Source organism: Balaenoptera physalus (assembly GCF_965194825.1).
Source record: "Balaenoptera physalus genome assembly, chromosome: 19".
NCBI lineage: Eukaryota > Metazoa > Chordata > Mammalia > Artiodactyla > Balaenopteridae > Balaenoptera > Balaenoptera physalus.
This window is the reverse complement of record NC_138900.1, coordinates 63483621-63510506: the sequence shown is the minus strand read 5'-3', so window position 1 is coordinate 63510506 and position 26886 is coordinate 63483621. Positions and strand designations below refer to the sequence as shown.

At 53.1% G+C, this 26886-nt stretch overlaps 2 protein-coding genes across 9 annotated transcripts in view; both read left to right on the top strand.

Annotated features, from left to right (window-relative positions):
• The window catches only part of MBTPS1 (membrane bound transcription factor peptidase, site 1), a 48582-nt gene extending 39979 nt beyond the window's left edge, over window positions 1-8603 (top strand). For all 6 annotated transcript variants that reach the window (XM_082438984.1, XM_082438988.1, XM_082438989.1 and 3 more), the window contains 5 exons: window positions 251-391; window positions 2229-2360; window positions 3211-3337; window positions 6473-6603; window positions 7785-8603. In XM_082438984.1, coding sequence (XP_082295110.1) covers window positions 251-391; window positions 2229-2360; window positions 3211-3337; window positions 6473-6603; window positions 7785-7981 — 728 coding nt within the window. In that variant the 3' untranslated portion in view covers window positions 7982-8603. The remainder of the gene's footprint in view (window positions 1-250; window positions 392-2228; window positions 2361-3210; window positions 3338-6472; window positions 6604-7784) is intronic.
• Window positions 8604-17427: 8824 nt separating this feature from the next.
• SLC38A8 (solute carrier family 38 member 8) overlaps window positions 17428-26886 on the top strand; it is a 39706-nt gene continuing 30247 nt past the window's right edge. Inside the window, exons 1-4 of one of the 3 annotated variants that reach the window (XM_082437245.1) lie at window positions 17428-21212; window positions 21612-21802; window positions 25599-25716; window positions 26202-26400. In XM_082437245.1, coding sequence (XP_082293371.1) covers window positions 21614-21802; window positions 25599-25716; window positions 26202-26400 — 506 coding nt within the window. In that variant the 5' untranslated portion in view covers window positions 17428-21212; window positions 21612-21613. Of the gene's footprint in view, window positions 21803-25598; window positions 25717-26201; window positions 26401-26886 lie in introns of all 3 variants that reach the window. The other 2 variants (XM_082437244.1, XM_082437246.1) reach the window with 2 other exon arrangements.

Genomic DNA, 26886 nt, shown 5'->3' with positions numbered 1-26886 from the left:
CAAGTGAAAATGGAAAAGGAGAGTTATGGGAATATACGTATACACATACGTGAATTTTGCTACAGCCCAAATTAGTGGCACTTTATATGTTGTTTTCTTATCCTAAAAGTTGGCACTGTTGTGATTATTAGATTTTGCTGTGGGTTTTTTTTTTGCAGGGGGGTCATGTGTACTAAAGGTAAGGGGCAACTGGAAAATTGTTCATTCCTCCACAGAACTTCTCACTGCTGTTTCTGTTGTGTTGTTTCAGGATTGGAGGTCTTAAAGCAGGAAACAGCGGTTGTTGAAAACGTCCCCATTTTGGGGCTGTATCAGATCCCGGCTGAGGGTGGAGGCCGGATCGTGCTGTACGGAGACTCCAATTGCTTGGATGACAGTCACCGGCAGAAGGGTGAGAAGTGCTGGCGCGGCCGCAGCGGGTGGGCCTTGGTGGCTTTAAGGTTCCTGCCCCTTCTCCCCCTTGTCCCTGGACAGGCACCCATGAGATGCTGGTAACTAGAGGCTGCTCAGGTGAGCCAGGTGCTTGGGATGTTTTGATAGGTACCTCGGGCTGGGCGTGTTTAATAAGCAAAGCAAAAGCGCGCTCGCAGGCTGCGCTGCCTTCCCCTCCACGCTCGGTGTGCTGAGGCCGGCGGAGGCCAGGCCCCCCGTGTTTTGGTGGGGAGGCCAGTTTACCCGGTCCTGCCCTCCCTGGCGCCCCTCTCTGGAGGCTGTGTCCCTGGCACTGCTGCGCAGGCCCCCTCTCAGGTCTGACCCACCCTCTTCCAGCACTTGGCCCTCATCCCAGACTCGGGAGTTTCGGCCCTCGTGAGGGGTGCTTGGTATCATCGCTGGGTGTGAGGTGGGGGCAGAGAGGGGCAGCTGGTCCTTAGCGCCCCTCCTCTTCCTCGGCATCTCTCGATGCACCTTCAGATCTGGGGGTTTGAGCTTGGCCAAAGACTTTCATTTTTCTCATTTTGTAAAGGAGGCATGGACGGGTGCAAGTGTTCCGTCTCTTTGCTGGTGAGATGATGACCAGACCAGGACCAGAACCTAGTCTTTCAGGTCCCTGAGGACGGGGGGGCAGGAGGGGCTGGGGGAGTCGTGTCTTCATGTGCAGGCAGTGACCAGGCTTCACAGGAGGGGCCGAGGCGGCTTGAGCATGAGCTGGGCGTCTGCGCTGCGTCCGTTCCCCTCTCTCTCTCCCTCTCTCTCTCTCTCCCTCTCTCTCTCTGTGATGTGAAGGTTAAGTGACTACATTCCTAGCATTTCACATAAATCCATAGAATGTTTTTTTTTTAAAAATCAAAAGTGAAGGTTAAAGTCATAGTTGAAAGAAGGTTAATGTTTTATTTCTACAGAGATTGTCTTTTAAGACCTGAGATCTCTGGTGAGTCTTTGTTAAAACTGTAAACGCCTGAGAGACTGTCCTGGTCCTTACACTTCCCGTGTCCGCCTGGAGGAGCTTTTGGGCCCGGGAGCACTTGACTGGCTGCTCCGTCGGGAGACAAGTGCGTCCTGCCGTCCCCTCTCTGCGACCCTCATCCCGTCTGCGCTGGTGTTGAGGGGATGCGGGGCGGTGGCAGCTGGGGAGCCGCGGTCCCAGGTTTAAAGTCAGTGCAGCCCCTCATCTCCTGATGGGAAGGATCCGTCCGTGTGGCCCCGTGACGGAGGCTGTTGAGCGCAGCGCAGCACCTAGGCCCCCTGGGATGACCCCCAAAATAACTGACCGTCTGCAGCCTTCCTACTTTGTGGTCGGGGCCCACTGACTCAGGGCGGCCCAGACTGCTAGACTTTGTACTTGCGTTGACCTTGAACCCACCTCCCCGTGGCGTGCACCCGGTGGTCCTGGCTCTACCCTCACCTGAAAATCTAGATCCCTCCCCCAGGACAGCCTGCGGGTGTTGGCGGGAGCTTTGGTGCCCGGTTCTCCCCTCCTGTCTCGCGGACCCCCGATCTCCGGGCGGTTCTGCTCTCTGTGGTGGCACGTGGTCCCACCGTCCCTGCAGGAGCCCCTTCCGTCCTTGTCGTGAGGAACCCAGAACCGAGGGGCGCCTGGGGGCTGGGAGTGGGGCCCGCGTGGGCTGCCGATGACCGTGGAGGACGCGAGTGTCCCACGAACAGGGCTGTACTGGGACCCGACCTTCTGCCGTCCCGTTTCCCCCTTGTTCGGGGGCCTGCTCTGATTTTCCTGTAGAGGTCGCTGTAAACAGATCTAGTTGCTAAGCAGCCTGTTGCTGAACCCGCAGACTGCTTCTGGCTCCTGGATGCGCTCCTGCAGTTCACGTCGTACGGGGTGACGCCCCCCAGCCTCAGCCACTCGGGGGCTCGGCAGCGCCCCCCCAGCGGAGCGCACTCGGTGGCTCCGGAGAGGATGGAAGGTGAGTGGCCGCGGGGGTGCCCGCCCCCGCCCGTGTCGTCCCACGAGACGGGCTCTTGGGAGGAGCGGCCGGCAGTTCTGAGCGCTCTCTAGGTACCAGGCGCCAGGCCGGGGCTGCTCACAGGGATTACTCTCTAAGCCCTCTCGGGACCCTTGAAAATAGGTACTTCTTTCCGGTTCACAGAAGAGACAGGGCCCCAGCTCGCCTGGCGGGTGACGGCCCCGTGGCCGCGCAGCCCGAGCCCCCTCCTCCCAGGCTGTCCCTGGACGCTCGGTGGGAGCCGCGGTTGGTTCTGAACTTCCCAGTAGCCGCGTTTAAGGACTAAAAAGGAACAGGTTAAGTTCATTGTGATAAAACTCTTTAGCCCCATTCACCAGAGCACTGTTATTTAAACATGCGACACCCACCCTCTCAGTCGCTCAGTAGCCGCATGTGGGCCGTGGCTGCAGTAAAGGACGGCACAGATATGAGAAGCAAAAAGAATTTTGAAAATGCAGATTTTCTTTTTGGCCTGAGCGTTAAACATTTGAGAAGAGAAAGCTGTTTCCACGAAGTGTATCTACAGGTTAGACTCCTCGAGTATAGCCTCGTGCGTGTAATTACGGTCCGTGAGGCGGCCCGGCCACTGCCGTGTGTGCAGCGTGGCCGCTTTAGAGGGAACGGCTGTCCTGATGTGTTCGCTCACGCTCGGCAGCAGCCAGGCCTCGCCCCTGAGCACCTGGCAGACGGGTGAGAAGCGCGTGTAGCGGGCCTGACGGCCGGGACGCAGACAGACAACTAATGAAGCCTTGTTCTCCCCCTGCATCTTCTTAACAACGATGGCCCGGGTGTCGGCATGCGTGCTGCCCAGGGAACCACCTGCACCGGTACTCCAAGGTCCTTGAGGCCCGGCTGGGAGGCCCTGAGCCCCGGGCGCTGCCGGCCTGTCCGCACCTGTCGTGGGCCAAGCCGCAGCCCTTGAATGAGACGGCTCCCAGGTTGGTGACACTGTGCTTTTCCACTCCTTCTGCTGGGTTTATGATTCATTGCCTTTTTTTTTTTTTTTTTAATAAGAGGGAATGGAATTTTACTGACATCATTATCGAATAATCAAGTCTAGCTTGTCACTTTGTGATGGTTTTTTAAATTAGTGAACTCCCGTATTGACCTTTAGAGTTATGCACCCTGGTGGTATCCTGCATAAAAGCGCTTTGGGTAATCAGCCTCCCGTTAGGTTTGGTTGGCTCTTGGTTAAAAAGCTTGTCATCTGACAGTGATGTCCCCTTGAAGGGAAGCTCTGGCTCCTTTAGTTCGAGGTTCGGGGGTTGAGCGCTCCCCATGTGCGGTGTTGATTCTGGGATACAGACAGGGTCTTTCTGTGTCCCACCCGGGGGCAGAGACTTCAGGAGTAGATCTGGGTTCTGGCCTGTCGCCAGAGTTGCGTCTGTGCCCTCACCCTGGGCTGAGTGTCGTCCCTGGTAAAGGGACCTCTTACCATGACAGGCGCAGATGCTGTTGATCTGCCTGCTTCTCCATCTGTCAAGCTCAGCCTCTTCATTTCTGTCGTTTCCTTTCAGAAGCCAGAAATTGAGTGACCCCTGCTGTTTCTCTGTTCGGGCAGAAGAGCCAGCTCAGGCTGCTGGTTCCAGGTTTTCTCTAGATCAGTCCCTCTCCCTGTTTCTCTCCTGGGCATGCCTGGCCCCAGCAGGACAATCTCCTGCTCTGGTGAGGAGATGTGAGGTCCTGGTACGGTGACGCAGGGGCGCGTGTTCTGGACGTGGCAGTGGGAGCAGTCCCACCCCCTTGGCTCCTGGTCCCCTGAGCGACGCCGCGAGCAGCTGTTTCCCCTCACGGGCAGCACACCTCACGCACGCGGCAGGTTCCCCTCGGCGGTGGGGGGGCCCTGCCTTCTCTCCCCCACCAGCCTGCCCACTTCGTGTGGGTCTCTGTGTGTACAGGTGTCGGGGTGTGTGTGGCAGGGCACGGGGGGCCACTGTCTGCATTGTGAGCCCCGAAGAGGGGGCTGCCTGCAGGAGGCCCCGAAGCTTCCTGTGCTTTGCTGTCGTCATGAGCAGAGCACTGAGCGCGCCACTCACTCAGTGAGTGATGAACACGTCATCTTCCGAACCTGCTCGATGGGAAGCAGGATTGTAGATTCATCACGCTCTCTACTCGGCGGCACTTCTGGTCCTGAAACTTTAATTACTGAGTACTTTTCCATTTCAGTTACCATGCCATCGTTTAAAAGTTTCTGATAAGATTCCATTTTTACATCTCATTCATTTATAACCTGTCATCATCCTAGTATTCAAACCAGACTTGAACTCCAGCTGTGGTCGGCAGTTCACGCCCAGCGGGCAGGGGCTGTTGGCAGAGGTCCCTGAAACCCCGTTACTCTCCACGGAGCTGCTCAGGACGCTGAGAACAGATAACAGTGTCCTTGGCGTCTGCGCGTCCCCATCGAACGGCGCCTCAAGGCCCAGCCTGGCCCGTCGAGGGTGCTGATGCTGTGCAGCTCCTAGAACTTGACTTTCACTGTCGCTCCCAACACTTCCTTCTTAATACACCCACCAGGCGTCACCTGTATCTCACACCTCACCTCTTGGTGAAAACTGTTCTCCGTTCTCATCGACCCAGATCTAGGTCTAGATTCTGAATCTCTGAAGCGATGCGGGACAGTGTCAGAGAGCCCTGAAACCAGGACTCATTTCCCGGAGTCGTTCCTGGGCGTCAGGCATCCGTACCCGGAGCAGTTGCAGGGATGTCAGACCTGTAAGGAGCCCCTGGGTGAGGCTAACCTTCTGTCCTCCCTTCGGGACGTTGTGAAATTCTCAAATGATAACGTGGTGCGCTGTCACCCCATCTGCTCCACGAGAAGGGGCCACTGCCAGGTAATTAAATTCCAGAACAGGAAAGCACCGTGAGAATTAACATACAGCCCCATGTATATTCACCTGCAGGGTTATAAAGCTTAAATGTCATTGATTCTGTAACTTAGCATTGTCAGTTTAATTTTCAGACTGATTAAACCTGAAAAGTAAACTTAAATTATATAAAATAGAACAGGTTATAACTCTCGGCATTTTCCGGGCAGTTGCCCGGTTGGACGGGCAAGGTAGCAGCTTATCTGTTTCCTGCTCGGAAAACCTCTTTACAGAGCCAGTGTCTGTCGGCTTCCTGCTGACCTTCATCCTGATTGCTGATAGAACTGAACTCTTTGCTCTCTCTTGGCCAAAGTGAGAGATGGGCCAGCAATTTCCAAATGAATGAGAAGCGGAAAAATGGCGAGTTCATAATTTGCAAGCATATTTTATTCTTTTCCCTGATTTTAGCCACAGCAGTCTTCAGATTTTCCATTCGCACTCTTTGCTCTAATCTCTGTGTCTTCCCAGGCTGCTCTTGGCAGTATACCAGCCTCTCTTCCTCAGTTACAAGTTGTATTGGCCTGAACAAGTTCTTCTTCAGATCTTAGAATTAGTGATATGAATAACGGTGCCATCGTAGCAAGTCCAGTACATTCTGCAAAGCACATGTGTTTCCTTTCTTCATCACTGTGGCCCTGCAGGCTAGGCAGATGCTCATTCCTTTATTCCCATGGTTTCTGTCCGCGCCTCGGTTACTTGTGTGTCTGCCTTGTTCTGCCTCCTGAGAGTGGTGTCCTAGAGGACCAAGGTGACGGCTGGCCCCTGGCACCAGGTCTGCCCCCTTTGCCGCCGTGGTTTGCGTCCGTCAGAGAGCCGTGCCCACGGCTCTCCTGCCTCGCGGTGGAGACTGCGCACCTTCCAGCCGGGCCGTGTCCACTCACCTGCATCCGCCGGCTCCTTTCAGAGGTTACGTGTAGTTTTCTCTCCTTCTGCCGGGTGACGTTTCTGGTTTAGGTCAAGGCAAGCTCGAGTTGCTGGTGGTGTAAACCCTCTAGAACTGATCTTGTGTGTACGGACTTTACTTGGCGTTCTTGTCTTGGGGCCTGGAAGTGCGCTTCCAGTTGTCCACAGTTGTGTTTAGGTAGACGTAGATGGGACATCGTTTCACGTTAACGTTTAAAGCACTTTCTATTTCTCAGGGATTGGCTCAGCTTCCTTGGGCCAGTACAGTTGCTTATTTGTATTTTGTTTGAATCCGTTTTCCTGAAGTAATCTTTGGAAACACCAGAAGCTACTCTCCATCGACCTGGACAAGGTGGTGGTACCCAGCTTCCGACCAAATCGCCCTCAAGTGAGGCCCTTGTCTCCGGGAGAGAGTGGAGCCTGGGACATTCCTGGAGGTCAGTTCTTCGGCATTTCACTATTGGGCTGAATCATACTATGGTTTGTTCAAAAGAGCCTCCCTCCGTCCCCCAGGAGGTGGGCCAGGCCGTTCGTGTCTCTGCCTTCCTGGGACCACGGGGGTCCTGGCTTTCTTCGTGGTACAAATCAACAAGGCCAAAAGCAGACCTAAAGGATTAACATGTTGTCGTCTCTTAGAAAATTCTACTTGAATTTGCAAATTAGAATTGCTTTTATGATGTCCATCTGTCACAGCATGGCCCCTGAACCCTCAACCCAGACGTCTTCACCAATTCTCTGCCCCGGCCCCCCTAGGATGGGACTTCCCTGAGCTGAGATTCTCAGTTAAATGTGGGGTGTCCCTCACCCCAAGTGACATCAAATGGTCCCCCCAACCAGCCAGATAATGGCTTTGGCCTCACCGGACTGTCGGGGACAGGTTGTCCTTTATCTGGGATGATTGGACCAAGTCATTCCAGAGTGTGGGCTCCTCTTCTGTTCCAGAAGCCCCTGTGCTCTTGCACGAGTTTATAGCTCCCCAGGGGCACTTCTCCTGGTGTTAAGAATTGGCCAGGAGCTCCGGGGATCAGGAAGGGGTACCCTGGCCCACGTGGTCCAACCTTGGGGACTTTGTGTGCTGACGTCAAGCTCCTGAGGGCCTTGCCTGCAGGTCCCGGGGTGCACTGATGAAGGTTAGTTCTGGAACCCCAGCATCACTCAGTTACAGAGCCGTGTGACAGCACAAACCCAGGTTCCTCCGATGGCCACTCTCAGTTCCCGACCACGTGTCCCATCTGCAGGAGGCCTTCCCAGCGGCGGAAGCATGGCCAGCCGTCCTCACCTTCCCGCCAGGCCGCCTCCCTCTTCCCCCCGTCCAGCTAGTGTAACACCAGCGCCTAGACTTGTCCGTCTTCCATGGTTTTCATGAAAACAGAGATAGGGCGCCCCCACTGCAGATTATCCGCGGCAGCAGAAGGGCGACGCTGGCTTCTGAGGGAGCACAGGTGGGGAGGCAGGGCGGAGACCTCACACCCCACCCTCTGCCCCAGGAAGCCCTCCTCTGAGAGTTTGGACGCACTTCTCTCTCATTCTTTCTCTGGGTCACTACGAGCCCAGCTCGTCTCGTAGGCACAGAGGTCGCGGCCGTGTGGACTGACCGTCCCCCGCTGTCCTCCTGCAGGGATCATGCCTGGCCGCTACAACCAGGAGGTGGGCCAGACCATTCCCGTCTTCGCCTTCCTGGGAGCCATGGTGGTCCTGGCCTTCTTCGTGGTGCAGATCAACAAGGCCAAGAGCAGGCCAAAGCGGAGGAAGCCCAGGGTGAAGCGCCCACAGCTCGTGCAGCAGGTTCATCCGCCAAAGGCCCCCTCGGTGTGACGTCCGCCCGGCTGGCTGTGAGCGCCGGGGAGCGCCTTCGAGGGTGGCCGCGGCGGGCGGGTGGAGCCGTGGGGTCCCGGGGGCCCCCTGCTCGAAACGCTCTGAGAGCCTGTGCTGAGCGGGCCTCCCCCGGCGAGGAGCACAGGCTCGCGGTGTGTCGTGCGGGGCGCGGGGCCGCCGGAGGGCCCCGCAGGGCAGCCTGGAGTCAGACCTCGCCGGCCGCCCGTGCACCAAAGACTCGGACAACTTCTAAAGGCTGTCGGGGAGGAAACGGCTCTGACCAAGCTAGACGTGCTCCATAAAGGCTATTTTCTATATTTATTGTTGGGGAAAAGTCACTTTAAAGACTTGTGCTGTATGGAAGCAAAGCTATTTTTTTTGTCAACGGAACGCAGTTTTTTACTATTACATCATGAGGAATAACACAGATGCCATGATCTCCTTTTTGATGAGAGGACAGACAGATTTTGAAAGAAACTTGCACAAATCTGTGAAACATAGCCCTTTGCTTTATTTTTATAAGTATCAACTGCCATCATGTTTTGTAATTTGGGTCTTGATTTCACCATTGTTGGTGAAGAAAATTTTCAATAAATACGCATTACCTGTATGAAGCTAAAAAGTGTGTAATGGGCTCTTGCCCGCCTGTGCATTTCTCTTTGATGACAACCTGGAATGGGTTCTGAGTCAGCCTGTTAAATATTTTTTTGAGGTATAATTCACGTCTTACAAAATTCTGTTTAAAAGTGTACAGTTCAGTGGTTTTTAGTATATTCCAAGGTTGTGCAACCATCACCGCTATAATTCCAGAACATTTTCATCGCCTCCAAAAGAAACCTCCTACCCGGCAGCCAGTCAACCTCTATTCCCTCCTCCCACAGCCCCAGGCAACCACTCATTTGCTGTCTCTATGAATTTGCCTAATCTGAACATTTCATAAAAAGGGCGTCGTATAATGCATGGCCTTGGCGGACTGGCTTCTCTCACGGAGGGCGTCTTAGTGGTTCATCCATGTTGTAGCTGTCTCCGTACTTCACTCCTTTCTGGACCTGAATGACACTCTGTCGGATGGATAGGTCTTATTTTGTTTATCCTCACTTGATGGACCACTGAGCTGTTTCCACTTTTTGTCTGTTGTGAATAGTGTTGCTTTGAGCATGCATGTACCATTTCTAATGTGGACATAAGTTTTCATTTCTGTTGGGTTGGCACCGAGGGGTAAAATCCTATAGTTTTATGCTTCACTTTTTGAGGAACCGCCAAACTCTTTTTCCAAAGCTGCTTCACCGTTTTACATTCCCACCAGCAGTGTATGAGGGTCCCAGCTTCTCCACGTTCTCACCAACAGTTAGTTACCCATCTTTCTGACGACAGCCCTCTAGTGGGTGTGAAGTGACATCTCATTGTGGTTTGATTTGCATTTCCCTGGAGATAATGATGTTGAGCATCTTTTCATGTGTTCATTGGACATTTTTATGTCTTCTTTGGAGAAATGTCCATTTCGATCCTTTGCCCATTTTTTAATTGAGTTGTCTTTTTATTGACTTGTAAGAGTTCTTCGATATCTTCCAGATGAAAGTCCCTTATGAGACACATGACTTGCAAATAGTTTCTTTCATTCTGTCTGTTGTCTTTTCACTTTCCTGATGGTATCCTTACAAGCATAAGAGTTTTTCATTTTGATGAAGTCCTTTTTATGTATCAGGGGCCATTTCTGAGAAAGAAACCGTTGCCTAACCCAAGGCAGCCTGTTAACTTGTAACCCCTGCCTGTACAGTGTTTTCTGTCCTCCAATTGGGCAAACATCAGCTTTCAGATCATAGGTGAGGACAGACTGACCGGAAAGGGCGGAGGTCCTGTGGAATCGGGGTGCTGGTGAGGTCCTGGGAAGAGAAAGGCCCAGGCCGAGGGATGAGGGAGGAGCTGCCAACGCCCAACTCTCCCTGCCGCGTGTCACCCTTGGCAGGTCACAGTGGTGACCTGGCAGCTTTTAACCGCATTCCGTGGCTGCTGTTGCTTCGAGGACTTAGAGGAATTGCTGAGGGTCCCGCAGAGCTCTCCCCGTCCCCAGCAGCCCTTACAGTGTCAGCGTTTACGGGCTCACGGTGGTGTGTTGTCCTCAGAGACGGGCTGTAGACCTAAGCATGGTTTCAACATCTCAGAATGAGGGGCTTGTGCCTCTGGTCTTCCTGCCTGCCCTCCACAGGTGTGGACGGCTCACCACCTGCCCCCAGCACTGTGAAAGCTGGGGTCCCGTAAGCCAGTCGGGTCCAGGGAGTGAGGACACGGCCCTAGTGAGACAGCGGGTCTCAGGGGGCTGGGACTCACCGGAGCGCTCGGGCCACATCTTGGGGATGGCACATGTTTTGATCTTTCAAGAGAAGCCTACAATCCGGAGAATGTGAAATCTCCCAGTGTTTTTTTTTTTTTTTTCTTTTTTAAAATATCTTTATTGGAGTATAATCACTTTACAGTGTTGTGTTAGTTTCTACTGTACAACAAAGTGAGTCAGCTGTACGTATACATATATCCTCATATCCCCTCCCTCTTGAGCCTCCCTCCCACCCTCGCTATCCCACCCCTCTAGGTCATCACAAAGCACTGAGCTGATCTCCCTGTGCTATGCGGCTGCTTCCCACTAGCTAGCTATTTTACATTTGGTAGTGTATATATGTCCATGCCACTCTCTCACTTCGTCCCAGCTTCCCTTCCCCGCTGTGTCCTCAAGTTCATTCTCTACGTCTGCATCTTTATTCCTGCCCTGTCACTAGGTTCATCAGTACCGTTTTTTTAGATTCCATATATGTGCGTTAGCATACGGTATTTGTTTTTCTCTTTCTGACTTACTTCACTCTGTATGACAGACTCTAGGTCCATCCACCTCACTACAGATAACTCAGTTTCGTTCCCTTTTATGGCTGAGTAATATTCCATTGTATATATGTGCCACATCTTCTTTATCCATTCATCTGTCAATGGACACTTAGGTTGCTTCCATGTCCTGGCTATTGTAAATAGTGCTGCAGTGAACATTGTGGTACATGTATTTTTTTGAATTATGGTTTTCTCAGGGTATATGTCCAGTAGTGGGATTGATGGGTCATATGGTAGTTCTATTTTTAGTTTTTTAAGGAACCTCCATACTGTTCTCCATAGTGGCTGTGTCAATTTACATTCCCACCAGCAGTGCAGGAGGGTTCCGTTTTCTCCACACCCTCTCCAGCATTCATTGTTTGTAGATTTTTTGATGATGGCCATTCTGACTGGTGTGAGGTGATACCTCATTGTGGTTTTGATTTGCATTTCTCTAATGATTAGTGATGTTGAACATCTTTTCATGTGTTTGTCGGCAATCTGTCAACTTTGGAGAAATGTCTATTTAGGTCTTCAGCCCATTTTTGGATTGGGTTGTTTGTTTTTTTGATATTGAGCTGCTTGTGTATTTTGGGGATTAATCCTTTGTCAGTTGCTTCTTTTGCACATATTTTCTCCCATTCTGAGGGTTGTCTTTCCGTCTTGTTTATGGTTTCCTTTGCTGTGCAAAAGCTTTTGAGTTTCATTATGTCCTGTTTGTTTATTTTTAATTTTATTTCCATTACTCTAGGAGGTGGGTCAGAAAGGGTCTTGCTGTGATTTATGTCATAGAGTGTTCTGCCTATGTTTTCCTCTAAGAGTTTTATACTGTCAGGCTTCACATTTAGGCCTTTAATCCATTTTGAGTTTATTTTTGTGTATGGTGTTAGGGAGTGTTCTAATTTCATTCTTTTACATGTAGCTGTCCAGTTTTCCCAGCACCACTTATTGAAGAGGCTGTCTTTTCACCATTGTATATTCTTGCCTTCTTTATCAAAAATAAGGTGACCATATGTGCATGGGTTTATCTTTGGGCTTTCTATCCTGTTCCACTGATCTATATTTCTGTTTTTGTGCCAGTACCGTACTGTCTTGATTACTGTAGCTTTGTAGTATAGTCTGAAGTCAGGGAGTCTGATTCCTCCAGCTCCGTTTTTCTTTCTTAAGATTGCTTTGGCTATTTGGGGTCTTTTGTGTTTCCATACAAATTGTAAAAGTTTTTGTTCTAGTTCTGTAAAAAATGCCATTGGTAATTTGATAGGGATTGCATTGAATCTGTAGATCGCTTTGAGTAGTATAGTCGTTTTCACAATATTGATTCTTCCAATCCAAGAACATGGTATGTCTTCATCTGTTTGTATTGTCTTTGATTTTCTTCATCAGTGTCTTATAGTTTTTTGCATACAGGGCTTTTGCCTCCTTAGGTAGGTTTGTTGATTCCTAGGTATTTTATTCTTTTTGTTGCAATGGTAAATGGGAGTTTCCTTAATTTCTCTTTCTGATTTTTCATTGTTAGTGTGTAGGAATGCAAGAGATTTCTGTGCATTAATTTTGTATCCTGCTACTTTACCAAATTCATTGATTAGCTCTAGTAGTTTTCTGGTGGCATCTTTAGGATTTTCTATGTATAGTATCATGTCATCTGCAAATAGTGACAGTTTTACTTCTTCTTTTCCAATTTGTATTCCTTTTATTTCTTTTTCTTCTCTGATTGCTGTGGCTAAAACTTCCAAAACTATGTTGAATGATAGTGGTGAGAGTGGGCACCCTTGTCTTGTTCCTGATCTTAGAGGAAATGCTTTTAGTTTTTCACCATTGAGAATGATGTTGGCTGTGGGTTTGCCATATATGGCTTTTATTATGTTGAGGTGGGTTCCCTCTATGTCCACTTTCTGGAGAGTGTTTATCATAAATAGGTGTTGAATTTTGTCAGAAGCTTTTTCTGCATCTATTGAGATTATCCTTCAATTTGTTAGTATGGTGTATCACATTGATTGATTTGCATATATTGAAGAATCTTTGCGTTCCTGGAATAAACCCCACTTGATCATGGTGTATGATCCTTTTAATGTGCTGTTGGATTCTGTTTGCTAGGATTTTGTTGAGGATTTTTGCATCTATGTTCATCAGTGATATTGGCCTGTAGTTTTCTTTTTTTGTGAAACCTTTGTCTGGTTTTGGTTGCAGGGTGATGGTGGCCTCGTAGAATGAGTTTGGGAGTGTTCCTCCCTCTGCTGTATTTTGGAAGAGTTTGAGAAGGATAGATGTTAGCTTTTCTCTAAATGTTTGATAGAATTCACCTGTGAAGCCATCTGGTCCTGGGCTTTTGTTTGTTGGAAGACTTTAAATCACAGTTTCAATTTCAGTGCTTGTGATTGGTCTGTTCATGTTTTCTATTTCTTCCTGGTTCAGTCTTGGGAGGTTGTACTTTGCTAAGCATTTGTCCATTTCTTCCAGGTTGTCCATTTTATTGGCATATAGTTGCCCGTAGTAGTCTCTCATGATCCTTTGTATTTCTGCAGTGTCAGTTGTTACTTCTCCTTTTTCATTTCTAATTCTGTTGATTTGAGTCTTTTCCCTTTTATTCCTGATGATTCTGGCTAATGGTTTATCAATTTTGTTTATCTTCTCAAAGAACCAGCTTTTAACTTTGTTGATTTTTGCTATCCTTTCCTTCATTTCTTTTTCATTTATTTCTGATCTGATCTTTATGACTTCTTTCCTTCTGCTAACCTTGAGGTTTTTTTGTTCTTCTTTCCCTCATTGCTTTAGGTGTAAGATTGGGTTGTTTATTTGAGATTTTTCTTGTTTCTTGAGGTGGGATTGTATTACTATAAACTTCCCTCTTAGAAGTGCTTTTGCTGCATCCCATTGTGTTTTCATTGTCATTTGTTTGTAGGTATTTTTTGATTTCCTCTTTGATTTCTTCAGTGATCTCTTGGTTGTTTAGTAGCATATTGTTTAGCCTCCATGTGTTTGTGTTTTTTACGTTTTTTTCCCTGTAGTTGATTTGTAGTCTCATAGCCTTGTGCTTAGAAAAGATGCTTGATAAGAATTCAGTTTTCTTAAGTTTACTGAGGCTTGATTTGTGACCCAAGATGTGATCTATCCTGGAGAATGTTCCATGTACACTTGAGAAGAAAGTGTTTTCTGTTGTTTTTGGATGGGTTGTCCTATAAATATCAATTAAGTCCATCTGGGCTAATGTGTCATTTAAAGCTTGTCTTCCCTTATTTATTTTCTGTTTGGATGATCTGTCCATTGGTGAAAGTGAGGTGTTAAAGTCCCCTACTATTACTGTGTTACTGTCAATTTCCCCTTTTATGTCTGTTAGCATTTGCCTTATATATCGAGGTGCTCCTGTGTTGGGTGCGTAGATATTTATAATTGTTATATCTTCTTCTTGGATTGATCCCTTGATCATTATGTAGTGTCTTTCCTTGTCTCTTGTAACATTCTTTATTTTAAAGTCTATTTTGTCTGACATGAGTATTGCTACTCCGGGTTTCTTTTGATTTCCATTTGCATGGAATATCTTTCTCCATCCCCTCACTTTCAGTCTGTATGTGTCCCTAGGTCTGAGGTGGGTCTCTTGTAGACAGCATATATATTGGTCTTGTTTTTGTATCCTTTCAGCCAGTCTATGTCTTTTGGTTGGGGCATCTCCCAGTATTAATGTTGGCAAATGATTGAATTAGAGAAATTGTTTGTCAACCTGAGTGTTTCTGCAGCTCCATCGTAAGGCCATCCTAACGCTGCAGCCATGTGGTTGTGAAATGAAGTTCTAGACCTCAGAGCATTGAGCTGGGCTCCTGGTCTCCACATCTCCACATTGGCTGAAGGCCTTAGGTTCGCCTCTTTGGGGACTTGGATACCTCGTGCCCTAAGGAGGGAGCTTGGACCTGGGGCCTCCCGTTCCCACTTGCTGGGAGGATCCCTCGCCCAGCCTTCGAGGTCTGCATCTACACGTGTTACTTGCTTTGGGAACCAGCTCTCCTGCTCCCGTCCCTTCCCCGTGCTGAGGCTGGTCACTGCCCCACTTTTTCTCCAGAGACCAGCTTCCCCTTTAGCTGGTGGAGCCCCTGGCCCAGCCTCGAGTGCTCTTACAGCAGCCTCGGTGCACACGTGTGTCCTTTGGGCGTGGGCATTTGTAGGGTCATGTAGTTGGGACAGGACGAGGACAGAGATGGACAAGTATGGACCCCCAGGCCACACGTTGAGGCCAGGTCGACAACACAGGAGAGTTGTTAAGGTACCGAGAGCTGTAGGGCCCTGTGGTTCCTGCCGCCCCAGAGGGAACCCTGCATGGGGGTCATGTACAGGTGACGGTCAGCAGCAGCCCAGCGTGAAGGGAGCATCAGAGCAGCACCGAAGGCACAGGACCTGCCTGCCGTGAACAGCTGGGTCACAGACATGTGGATCCCTTCCTGTCTGCCAGCCAGAACGGTACCACTGGGAGCTGCATGCCTTGGGACAGAGTCAGGGAGGAGGGGGTCGTGAAGGAGCAGTGAGACTGAGCTGGAGAGAGGCCTTCAGTGAGGCGAGCGTACGCAGAAAGGGCATCAGCTCTCCGGAGGACCAGTCGATGGGGTCTGCTGTGTGCTGCCCTGTCCGAGAAGGGAGGCCTTGTCGGGTGTTGCAGTGGGATACCCAGGTCCACCTGGGAGGAACATTCCAGAGAGGGTGTCTCCATCCAGGGCCCTGGCTGTAGACTCAGACCGCCTGGGGTCCATCCAGTTCCCACCTGGCCACTTGCTGCCTGTGGGCCTTCTCTGATATCGTACAGCCCCGGGCCGGACACAGAGCCAGTGCTCAGTTATGTCACCTGTCCCAGTGGCGGGTCCCTTCGCGGTGACAGATGTGCCTAAGGCCTACTCACTGCCTTGAAGGTTCCCTTTCATGCCCTGGCGTGAGCTCTCATTGTTCTAGGGAACAGCTCTATTTCTTTTAAAAACCAAAAACAAGAGGAGCCACCCCAGCACAACCACAGGTAGGCCTGGGAGTCCTTGGGGACCCTGGGGTCCCCGAGGGGCCGGGCATGGAGGTTGGGCCCCAGGGCTGGTCCCTAACCGTGCTCATCTAGCCAGGCAGCGCCCTGACTGCGTGGAGATGGGCCAGAAATAAGGGCAGCAGGGCACCTGCAGCTGCCCACCCTTAGCCCCGCCCTGTGTCGGCAGATGGGTCTAGCTGGGGTCTTCCCTGCACATGCACTTAGCCCTCCGGTGCCGGGCGTGAGGACCCTGAGGACCTCCCACCAGAACAGGTCTGTGCTCGGTGAACCTGCCCTGGGACAGCCATGCTACCTCTGCTGGGCGCACCGCTGGCCTGGTGTTGGCAGGGTCCGCATGCACTGTGGGATCTGGGGGTCTCAGCCGTCCCGTGATGCTCCCACCACCATTTCTCAGGTGAGAACACCGAGGTGGGACCAGCATTCCAGCCCAGCTCTGGCCTGGGCCTGAGCTCTGAGCCCCCAGTGCCAGACTGCTTCCCCTTTTCTTACGGTGGGAAGGATGCCCACTTGCTGGAGATAATGGGGGTGCTACTTAGGTTCACTGGCTACAAAATGAAGTGAGTTAAGGACTGTCATATGTAGAGTAAGTAGAAGTTTTCAGAGAAAAAAAATTTTTGATTTTTTTTTTTTTTTAACGGTGGTGCCGTTAAGAGGATATTAACACGCAGAACGTTGGTTTAATTTGCTGGTGACATGAGGGCAGTGCAGGCGAGTGTCGTAAACATAGATTCCTGGGCCTTGCTGTAGACTTACTAAATGATATGCTCCTTGGGAAGAGCCTAGAAATCTGTTTTAGAAGCTCCCCAAGGTAAACAGAATGACCATACAACCCAGCTATTCCACTCCTAGGTGTAGACCCAAAGGAACTGAAAACAGGTGTTCAAACAAAAACTTGTACGTGAAAGTTCATAGCCGCGTTAGTCACAGTAGCCAAAAGGTGGAAACTTACCCAAGTGCCCATCAAATGGATGAATGGATGAGAGCAGGCGGACCATCCGGACAGTGGAATGCTAGTCAGCCCTAAAGGGAACAAAGCGCTGGTCACGCTGTAGCGTGGAGGGACCTCACAGACATTACACTCATAGTGTAGGGTTCCATCTGGGTGAAGTGTCCCGAACAGGCAAATCCAGAGACAGGAAGCAGGTTAGTGTTGCTTCGGGCTGGGGGAGGGGAGGATGGGGAGTGACCACTAGTGGGGACGTGTTGGGGTGTTGAAAATGTTCTGGAACTAAGCAGTGGTGACAGTTGCACAGCATTGTGAGTGCATGAAATGACACTGAACTGTACACTTTGGCTAAAATGGTGAATTTCATGTAATTTTACCAGAAAACCCCACACAAATCTCCCCAGAGGATTCTTGTGAACAGGCCAGGTGGGAGCCCCCGGCTCGGAGATGGGGGGAGGCTCTCTGGCCCCCGAGACCACACGTGAACATGGATGTGGGGGTCAGGATCCAGGTGACGAAGACCCTGCAGGGCTGGGCGCCCACCCGCTGCCCTGTGACTCGGCCTCCAGTCTGGCCGCTGACGCCTCCCGGGTGCCTCTTCCTTTGGGTGCAGTGGGTGGAGGAGGGTCAGCAGTTTTCTTTTCCTTCACCCAGAGTGGGACTCCGGATCATGACTCAGGGCACCAGCCCTTCAGAAGAGGGAGGGGACAGCAAGGCCTGTGCCCTTGGGCTGTGTGTCACCTGGAGGCCCCCAGCCTCTGCTCTGTGGCTGAGAAAAGACCCCTGCTGTTGAGCTTGGGGGTGGGGGGGGTGGGGACACCATGGGCCTCCAGCCTCTCAGAGGTGCCCGACTGTCAGAACTCGGGATGCTGGGTATGTCCGTTTCCTGCTGCCACTATAACCAGTTACCAGGAAGCAGTGGCCTGAAACAGCACATTTATTCCCTGCAGTTCTGGAGGTTGGAAGTCCAAAGTCAGTCTCGGGGGGCTAAACTCAGGGCTGGTTCCCTCTGGAGGCTCCAGGCAGGAAGTGATTGCCAGGCCTTCTCCAGCTTCTGGAGGCGCCCGCATCCCTTGGCCGGGGGCCCCTCTGCCACCTGCAGTGCACACCACTCCACCCTCTGCTTCTGTCCGCACGTCTCTGCCCTCTGATCCCGCTGTGTCCCTGTTCTCGGGACGCTGTGATGGTGATGAGGTCTCACCCAGACCACCCAGGATACTCGCCCCGCCTCAAGGTCTGGACGTGCTCTCATCTGCAGAGTCCGTTTGGCCAGGTGACACAGCCGTAAGTTCTGGGACGAGGGTGAGGACATCTTTGGGAGCCCCCAGCCAGCCCACCGACCACACTGGGTTCCTGTCCCTGCGCTGGCGCCGTTTCCCGCAGAGGTTAACTGTCGCCCTGAGAAGTCCACGAGCTCCTGTATCTACAGACCTGAGGCTTTATTCCTTCAGTGTCTGGTTCACTCCACCTTTCAGTTATTAAGCCGCCTTGTGAGGGCCAAGCCAGGGCACAAAGCTGAAGAAAAGACGAAGCAATCCCTGCTTGACCTTGTCCTAGGCAAAACCCCTGAAAATTCTAAATGTTAACCATGTGTGTCATTCTGTGTGCCCCCTGAGGGAATATCTTGCAGATTCAGTTAACAGTCTTGGGCCTGTGGCTGCCTTCACAGCTGGCACACAGGTGGTATTTGCTTATTGGGATCAAAATATGAAACTAGAAACAAGAAAATACTCTCAGGAGTGCCAGCTAGTTTCATCCCTCAAGCCCTTGTTGGGTCTCCACCCCGTCTCAGCAGGCGGTCGCCAGCGCCGTCCTCTGCTGTGTGCTTCCGGATTCCCGTGCCTATTCCCCATCACCTTTGCCCGCCTCCCCTCCCTGCCCAGGCTGCCCAGGCCTCAGACCCCTGTGCCTCTTCCCTCCTGACCCCACAGATGCCCCGAGGCCCTGGCCTCCGCTGAGGCGGACTTGAGGTTTGCGCACTTGCCCGCCCTCCCAGTCACATGCACACTCCCTTGCTTCTGGGGGCCAAGCCGGGGCACAAAGCTGCGGCTGAGCAGGGGCTGTGAGCCCAGGCGCACAGGGCTGACCTCCTCCTCCTCACGGCACGTGAACACCTCTTGGGGAGCTTTATAGAAAACCTGGTGCCTGGCCCATCCAGACCAGCTTCATCCGAAGCTCTGAGGGTGGGCCTGGCGCCGGCAGTTTGAAGGGTCCATCGGGTGTTGTGCAGCCCAGGTTCAGAGCACTGTCCTAGCTCAGAAGCAGGCGGAGGTAAAAACACAGACATGTACAGATCATGGGATTTGCCCCGTGTGTATTTCAACAGCAGTAACCCTCTTCTCACTGGGTCCTCCTAAGGGCCCTGCGGGGCAGACAGGGGCTGTTACCACCATTTCGCAGGGGACCCCAGTGAGGCCTGGATCTCAGTCCTAGGCACTCTGGTTGCTGAGACCACCCCACCCCCCGACCCCTGCCCTGGTCTGTCTTCCAGAACTTTCTAAAGGGTGAGACAAAGGTTTGCGGAAATGAGCTGAGGTCACTTTCTCCCTGAAGTTCCCAACCTGACAGGTGACCAGTACTCTGTGGAGGCGGAAAGGGGGGACCCTGGAACATCCCTTGACGGTGCTCCCCTGGGGGGCGACGCGGGGCCGTATGCGGGGCGCTGGGCTGAGCCCCATGTGCCACCGGGGCTGCCCACCCACACAGATGGGGCCCCAAGGGGCACCTCTCCTCCCCGGGAAAGGTCACACAGCCCTGAGACTGGGCAGAGTGTAAATCAAAGCCCCTCAGAATTAAGAGGTTTTCCCCATTGAGTGGAATTTCACAGCCCAGTGGCCAATTTCTAAGTCATGCACGTTAATGGGCAGCTAATGAGGGACCCAGGCGGGACAGGGGGGTGCCCCGGGCGCTCAGAGCCGAGATTAAGGAGTACAAAGCCAGGCCGCTTTGAGGCCCCTTGATCTCCTTTCTCACTGCCTCGGGGTGGATGTGGGGGGAGAGAGCCATGTGAATTCCGGAGGGGTGCGCCCCAGCCCCTCACATCCTGCCGTCTGCTCACCCATTCATCCCCTCCCTTACGCGTCCGCTCCCATCCAGGCACCATCAGGGTCTGGGCGGGTGCAGGAGCCAGCGTGACACTGCTGGCTTTGAGATGACACACACTCGGGGCTGATTTCCGGCCCTGACCCCGGCCAGCGCTCACGTTTTGAGCCTCTTGCCCCACCCGCGGGAGCCCTGCGCTCTACGGACCGCGGTGACAGCCCTCGGGATTCAGAGTGAGGACGCGGGGAGCGCTTGCTGCAAGGCCTGGGTCACGGTGAGCACCGCTCACGTGGTCGCAGCAGAACTGCGGCCCGCGACGCCGTCCAGCTGCGGGAGCCCGCAAAGCATAAACGGAGCCGCTGCAGGGAGGTGGCACGGTCAGGGGCTTGAGACCACACGAGCAAAGCCTTTGGTGCTGATCTCGACGGAGAAGGACTGATTGGGGGAGGCGTTGAACATGTCTAACTTACAGCAGCAGTTCTCAGGAAGGGGCCCCGGACCCCCTGAGTCAGAAACGCTGGTGACGGATCCCACACTCAGTGGTTTAACATGCTCTCGGGGGGGATTTGAGCCTGGGCGCCAGGAATAAACAGGTTCACCTCTGAATTCAAGATCCGACCTTCACGGGGCTGCGTTTTCCGGGTTGGGACCGTTTCCAGGATTCTGCCATCCTAGCCGACTGTATTGGGTCGGAGAGGTGGTCTCTACTCAAAGTGTGGTCCGGGGACCAGCAGCACCCGCCTCCTCAGAGCTCGTGAGAAACGTGGACTCTCGGCTCCACCCAAGGTGGGACGAATCAGCATCTGCCTGTTAACAAGACCCCAGGTGATTCACATGCTCATTGGCCTGGGGAGCCTTGCCAGGAAGCACCTGCTGACAGCCTGGGCCTTTGCATGCGTGAGTCTACAGCCCCCCGAGGAGGGCACACGGACCCCCTTCTGCAGATGGGAAACTAGGCTCGGCGCCCCTAGCAGGTGACAGATGGGGGTGGGGGCCTGGGAGGCATCCCGGGAGGAGGCGTTGGAGATGGTGAGATCGGTGCAGCCTCCCTGATCTCTCCCAGCTGAGCTCCCTCTAACCCTCGGGGCGGCCGGGAAGGCCCCGCCCCCGGCAGTCTTAAGACTCCCGTGCTCAGGCCAGAAGTCTCAGAAGCTACAAGTTCTTGGGACGGATGGCCCTGACCTCTTGCCCGTGTCCTCCCAGGTTCGGGGACGTGACCCCAGCATGTGCTCTCTAGGGCTCCCATGATTCATGACTCGTTTGCCCACCCCGGGGGAGCTAGAGCCTTCCTCCCACCCCTCTGGGTCCTCTGAAGTGAGCCCGAGTCCCCGTCCCTGATGGCCCAGGACTGTCTGTCGCCTTGAAGATTGGACTTGGTGGTAAGGACCAGGGGCTGGAGCCCCTTCGCTGTGGAAGTTGGCCTGGAGGCGGGTGGGTGGGTGAGAACAGCCATGGGGAGGAAGGAGTTGGGGATTTGGAAGAGAAACGGGGTGGGGGAGGGCAAGAGTGCCCATAAACAAGGTTGGAAGTTGGGGGCGGCAGCGTTGGTTGAGGGGAAAGGTGTGAGGACCGGAAGTCATGGGGCAGGTGGTTGCATAACGCTTTGGAAAGGGGGAGCAGATGCTCGGGAAGAGGGGTACGGAGGCTGGGGTGGTTGAGACAGACGTCTTGGCTCTGGCTGGATTGAGGAGAGACGCATCCCAGCTGGAGAAGGTTACCGTGAACTGGGAAGACGGTGCCGGGACCACCCCGTCTCTCTGCCCCTCTGCTGCTTCTAGCCATGGAGGGACAGACCTCAGGAGACAGAGGCCTTTCGGAAAAGCCGGTCCCCACGGCCGCCCGCCCCAGTCTATCCTCACTGGGTGCTATCTTCATTCTCCTGAAGTCCGCGCTGGGCGCCGGCCTGCTCAACTTCCCATGGGCCTTCCACAAGGCGGGTGGGGTGGCCCCCGCTTTCCTAGTGGAGCTGGTAAGCCCCTGGGGAGCATTTTGGGGCGGGGGGGTGGTTCTCTGGGGGCAGGTAGGAGCTTAAGTTTATTTTTCCAGCTAGAGCCCTGGGCATTGCTTTTGCAGAGCTGCCTGTCTCCGAAATTACTCCTGTGGCTTTTGGTTTTCCATCCCGCTCAGCTCACGAAGGGAGAAGGGAATCCCCCTGTAGGGCCGGGCCGAGAGCATCCTCTATGCGGCTGAGGGCCCCCGCAGCCAGGCGGGGTGGAGGGGGAGGGGGAGGTAGAGGCGCGGCGGGTCTCTGCGGAGCGCGCGGCACCTGTAGCCAATGAACCTGGCCTTTCAGCCGGGGAGGCGCTGTCTCCGAGAGCCACTGATTGACTTATCTTGCCTCCCGGTCTCGGCTCCACAGCGAAAGCCCAAATCCCGTGGGCAGGTCAGGACTGAGGCCGCTGTGACGCCCCCAACCTGCACGGTGTCAGCGGTGTTTGGCCAGTTCTGCTGGCTGCGTGTGGAGCCTGAACTCTCTCCCTTCCCAGAAAGTTCCAGGGCCTGACCGTCCTCAGCGGAAAAGAGCTGCTGATTAGCACAGCTTCATGTTATTAGCAGGCTTTTCCTTGGGCTGATAGGAATCAGGCATTTCGTGGTAAGTTCTTTGACCGGCATCATCTCAAATGCTTTTTTCTGGCAGCTGGCTGATAATGGCCTCATTGGTGGGCCCACGGGGCCTCTCTTGTCCTTCTGGAAGCTGCCAGATGCTGCCCTGCGCAGTGTCCGGTGTAACCTGTGCCACCCCCATGCTGGCTGAGCGCCTGTCTGGCGCCGGGTGTCTGAGACAGTGTGGTCTCCGTCCTTGTGTAGCTTGTTCTAACAGGGAGCTCGGACAAGATTCAAGAAGTCGAATGAGACAGTGTCAGATGGTGGGCAGCGTGACGAGTGGGATGACATCTGTGGGAGCGGGAGGGGGGCAGAGAAGCCCCCTCCAAGGCGGCGCTGAGCCCCAGCTTGTCCAGGTGCACGTGGCGGGCAACAGAGCGGTGTTTGGATGTGTGCGGCAGAAAGGCCGCGCTTCCGGAACAGGGAGCCCGACCTCCAGCCACAAAGGGTCAGCGATAGAGCGGATGGGGCCCGCGTGGGGGTCCGTGGTCAGGCACAGACGGACCAGTCCGAGGACGTCAGGCAGGGCTGAGGCAGGGACGTGGCGCGCCTCTCCCCAAGCTCCGTGCGGGGTCTCCCGGCACCTTTCGGGAGTACGGATGCTGACAGCCCAGGTTTGGGTGGCCCTGAGATCGCGCATCTCTGACAGGCTCCCGGGTAACACGGATGCTGCTGGGGTGGCTTGCTGTTTGCACAGGATGGTCTAAAGATCCCATCTTGAGCAGGCAGGCAGGCTTCAGGAGAGCGGACCCCAACTATGAATAAATGGAAACTCCCAACAAGGGAAGAAGTCAGGCTGGTAATCAGCAACTCCCCTATCATTTCCTGACTCTCCCCTCCTCTTAGCCAGTGAGACTTCTGCCCTGTCCCCAGTTACAAGGCCTCCCCTCGGACGGGAGGAATGTTTGAACATCCCTGCTGCTGGGAGGTCAGTGGTGTGAGGTTTTAGGTCTCTAATGGCCCCATGAGCACTGGAGGGTTAATGAAATTAACGAGCCTGCACCCTCCTCGGCTCCAAAGAGAGGCGTGCCTGGCGAGGGGCTGTAAGGGCTCTTTGCTGACTGGCTGCTAAGAGGCTCGGGGACCGTCTCGAGGGTCAGCCACTCCTGCGTGGACAGCTCACTGTGTTAGCAGAGACGCACCTTCACTGGCAGAGGCTTAGCCTGACCCCCCCACCCCCCTCCCTTCCTTTCATCCCCAAATACCTATGAAGCACCTGCTATGTTCTGGGTGCTTTTCTGGGGCTAAATGGTAAGCAAAAAAGACACGATCCCAGTGTCCATGGAGCTTAGAGTCTGGTGGATGAGAGAGGCAGGGATCCTCACGCTGTACGCTCAGTTGTGAGTATGTGGCCTCAGGCCCCTGGACCTGAGGACCACAGCCTGGGCAGCGTAAAACAACAGAAGTGTATTCTCTCCCAGTCCTGGAGACCGCAAGTCTGAATCAAGGTGTCGGCAGGGTCCTTCCCGCCTCTCCAGCTCCTGGGGGCTCCAGGCATTCCTTGGCTTGTGACCATGTCACTCCAATCTCTGCCCCATCGCCACGTGGCTTTCTCTGTGTCTCCTCGTCTTCTGTCTCTTATTAGGACACTTATCATTGGATTTAAGGCCCACTTGGCTCATCCAGAATGACCTCATCTTAAGATCCTTAATTTCACCTGCAAAAAGACCCTTTTTCATTTAATTACATGTTCATTATTTGCATCTGCAAAGATGGCTGCCAGTAAGTCCCTTTCACAGGTTCTGGAGATTGGGATGTAGACAAACCTTTTGGGGGATTCGACCCACCACGGGGAAAAGAGTGGGCCCCCGAAAGGTGTGGTTCTGCCAGAAACGGAGGGTTGAGCCCACCTCGGGGGTGAAGTGTGGGGAGGCTTCCTGGAGGAGGTGACCTTGGAGAGGAGGGGGGAAGAGTAGGGGCTCCCCAGGTGAGGGACAGTGGTGGAGGCGGGGTGGTGGTGTTCCAGGCAGAGGAACCAGCATGGGCAGAGGTCGAGGGGCTGGAGGGAGCGTGCATGTTCCTCCTGGCTCTGAACTTTCAAGTTTCTGTCAGGCGGTCCAGTTAGATGTTCCCTTCAGCAGCCCTGGTTTTGGCTGCTGGCGTAAGAACGAGTCTGCTGTTCAGGGGCACGAACTGTGTCTGAAGACGGCCATGCTGGCTCTCCCCGGGCTTCTTGGCTGAGCACCTCACAGCTCCTGCATTGTTCTCCTCCATAGAAATGTGGGAGGGGAGTTTGGCCGTGGAGACCAGGTCCAGCTTAGGGACAGGTAGCCGTCCATCCAGGAGAGGCTCAAAAACATTTAACTACGTGGGGCAAGTGGGTCTGAAATGCATCAGTTGAGGCTGGGGGGGGGGGCGCGGGGGAGGGGTTATCGAGTGGTGCAGATGATTCAGAAAGCAGTTTGTAAGAAATTGCCAGAGTTGAGCACACATCTACCCTGACACCCAGGAATTCCACTCCTAGGTGTGTGTCCAGGAGAAGGAAACGTGGGTCCTCAGAATGACTTATTCTAGAATGCTCAGCTCTTCCTTCATAGTAGCCCAAAACAAAGAACAGCCCAGATGTCTGGCAACAGGGGACTGGATCAACCAATTGTGATTCTATCCACACAGTGAAATAGCACTTGGCAAAAATAGGAATAAATTTTACCGATGTGCCCGATAGGGCTGGCCCTCACAAACGTTACCACTCAGTGGAAAGCCAGATAAGAAAATGGATAAAAGCAGAAAAATATTAGAGTGTTTTTTTTCTGGGCACGGGGACAGAAAGTGACTGGGAAGGACAGGAGGGAACTTCGGGGACGTGGTAACATTTTGTGTCTTGGTAGGGGTTTAGGTTGCACATGTACATTGGTTATACCCCTTCCAATGATATACTGATATACACTTAAGACTGTGCGTTTCACTGTGTGTAAATTTTATCTTATAAGAGAGGACTGTAAACAAACATCAAGCTCTAATTAACGATATGCACGCCCAAATCTTTAGGGGGAAGTATGCTAATTAATATCCACAACTTGCCTTGAAATGTACCCCCAAGTTTAGATGGACACATGGACGCATGGTAGAGGTGTGATAAAATAAGCAAAGTGACCTGCTCCTAGTAGAATCTAGGTAGTGGGTACATGGCGTTCATTGTAAAATTCTTCCAACTTTCCTAGATGTTTGAAAATTTTTCAGTGTTGGAAAAAATTCCAACAGAGCACTGGAGAGGGAGTCTGGAGAATAAGAATGACCATCATTTCTTGAGCAGTTACCACGTGCCAGGCACTGAGCTGAGTGAGTTACGTGCTTTGTTTAAAGCAAATGCATCACAACCCTCCAGTAAGGTAGATGGTATCATCCCCATTTCACAGATGGGAAAACAGAGGTTGATGGTGGGCCTCATGCCACAGAGCAGGTGAGTGGCAGAGTTGGAATTGAACCCAAGTATGCCTGCTTCCTAACCACCATGCTTTACGGCTCTTCACCTGCAACGCATGTGATCTTAGGAAAGTAATTTAAACTCTGGGTTTCTGATACCTCATTTGTCCAACTGGTGTGGAGTAGTGGGAACCCCAGATTCACAGACGTAGAGCCAGCGCGGCCTCTGGAATCCACCTGCTTTGCAGCTCTGGTTTCAAGGGAGGGGGCTGGTGGCTTGTCAGGTAGAGGCCCTAGGCTGTAGGCAGCCGTGGCCTCTGCAGGTGAGACCCGGAGGGAGTGGTATCAGCATCCTGGGGGGCGGTTGTGGGCACGCCTGGCCCCATGGTCCTGTTCTGCAGGTCTCCCTGGTCTTCCTGATCAGTGGGCTGGTCATCCTGGGCTATGCCGCCTCCGTCAGCGGCCAGGCCACCTACCAGGGCGTGGTCGGAGGGCTGTGTGGCCCCACCATCCGGAAGCTGTGCGAGGCCTGCTTCATCATCAACCTGCTCATGATCTCTGTGGCCTTCCTCAGGGTGATCGGGGACCAGCTGGAGAAGTGTAAGTACCTGCCCTGGAGTCAGGGGCGACCCCGGGTGTGGAGCTCAGTTCTCCCGAGCTCCTGGTGGATGAACAGGATGTGGACGTTAGGCTCGGGCCCTTGGCAAGCAGCGGAGGCCGAGACCACTCCCAGCTCCTAACGTCGTGGCGAAGGGAGATGCAGGGTTAGTGATTACCACCGCAGCGAGAGTCAAGGAGCTGGAGGGAGCTGTGCTGGGGTGTCCAGTGGGGACTCATTTTACAGATGGGGAGGTGGCACCAACTGCAAGGACACCCCTGTGAGAGAGAAGCAGTAACACCTTGAGTTTGGGGACGTCGAAGACGCTCAGCCCCATGCCACCTTGGCCTCTAGCCCCCCGACTAACAATTTCCCTCTAAGCACTTCTTTGGCTGCATCTGACTGATTTTGATATGTTCTGATTTCACTTTTATTCCGTTCAATCCTTTGCTAATTTTTGCTATGATTTCTTATTTGACTCATGGGAT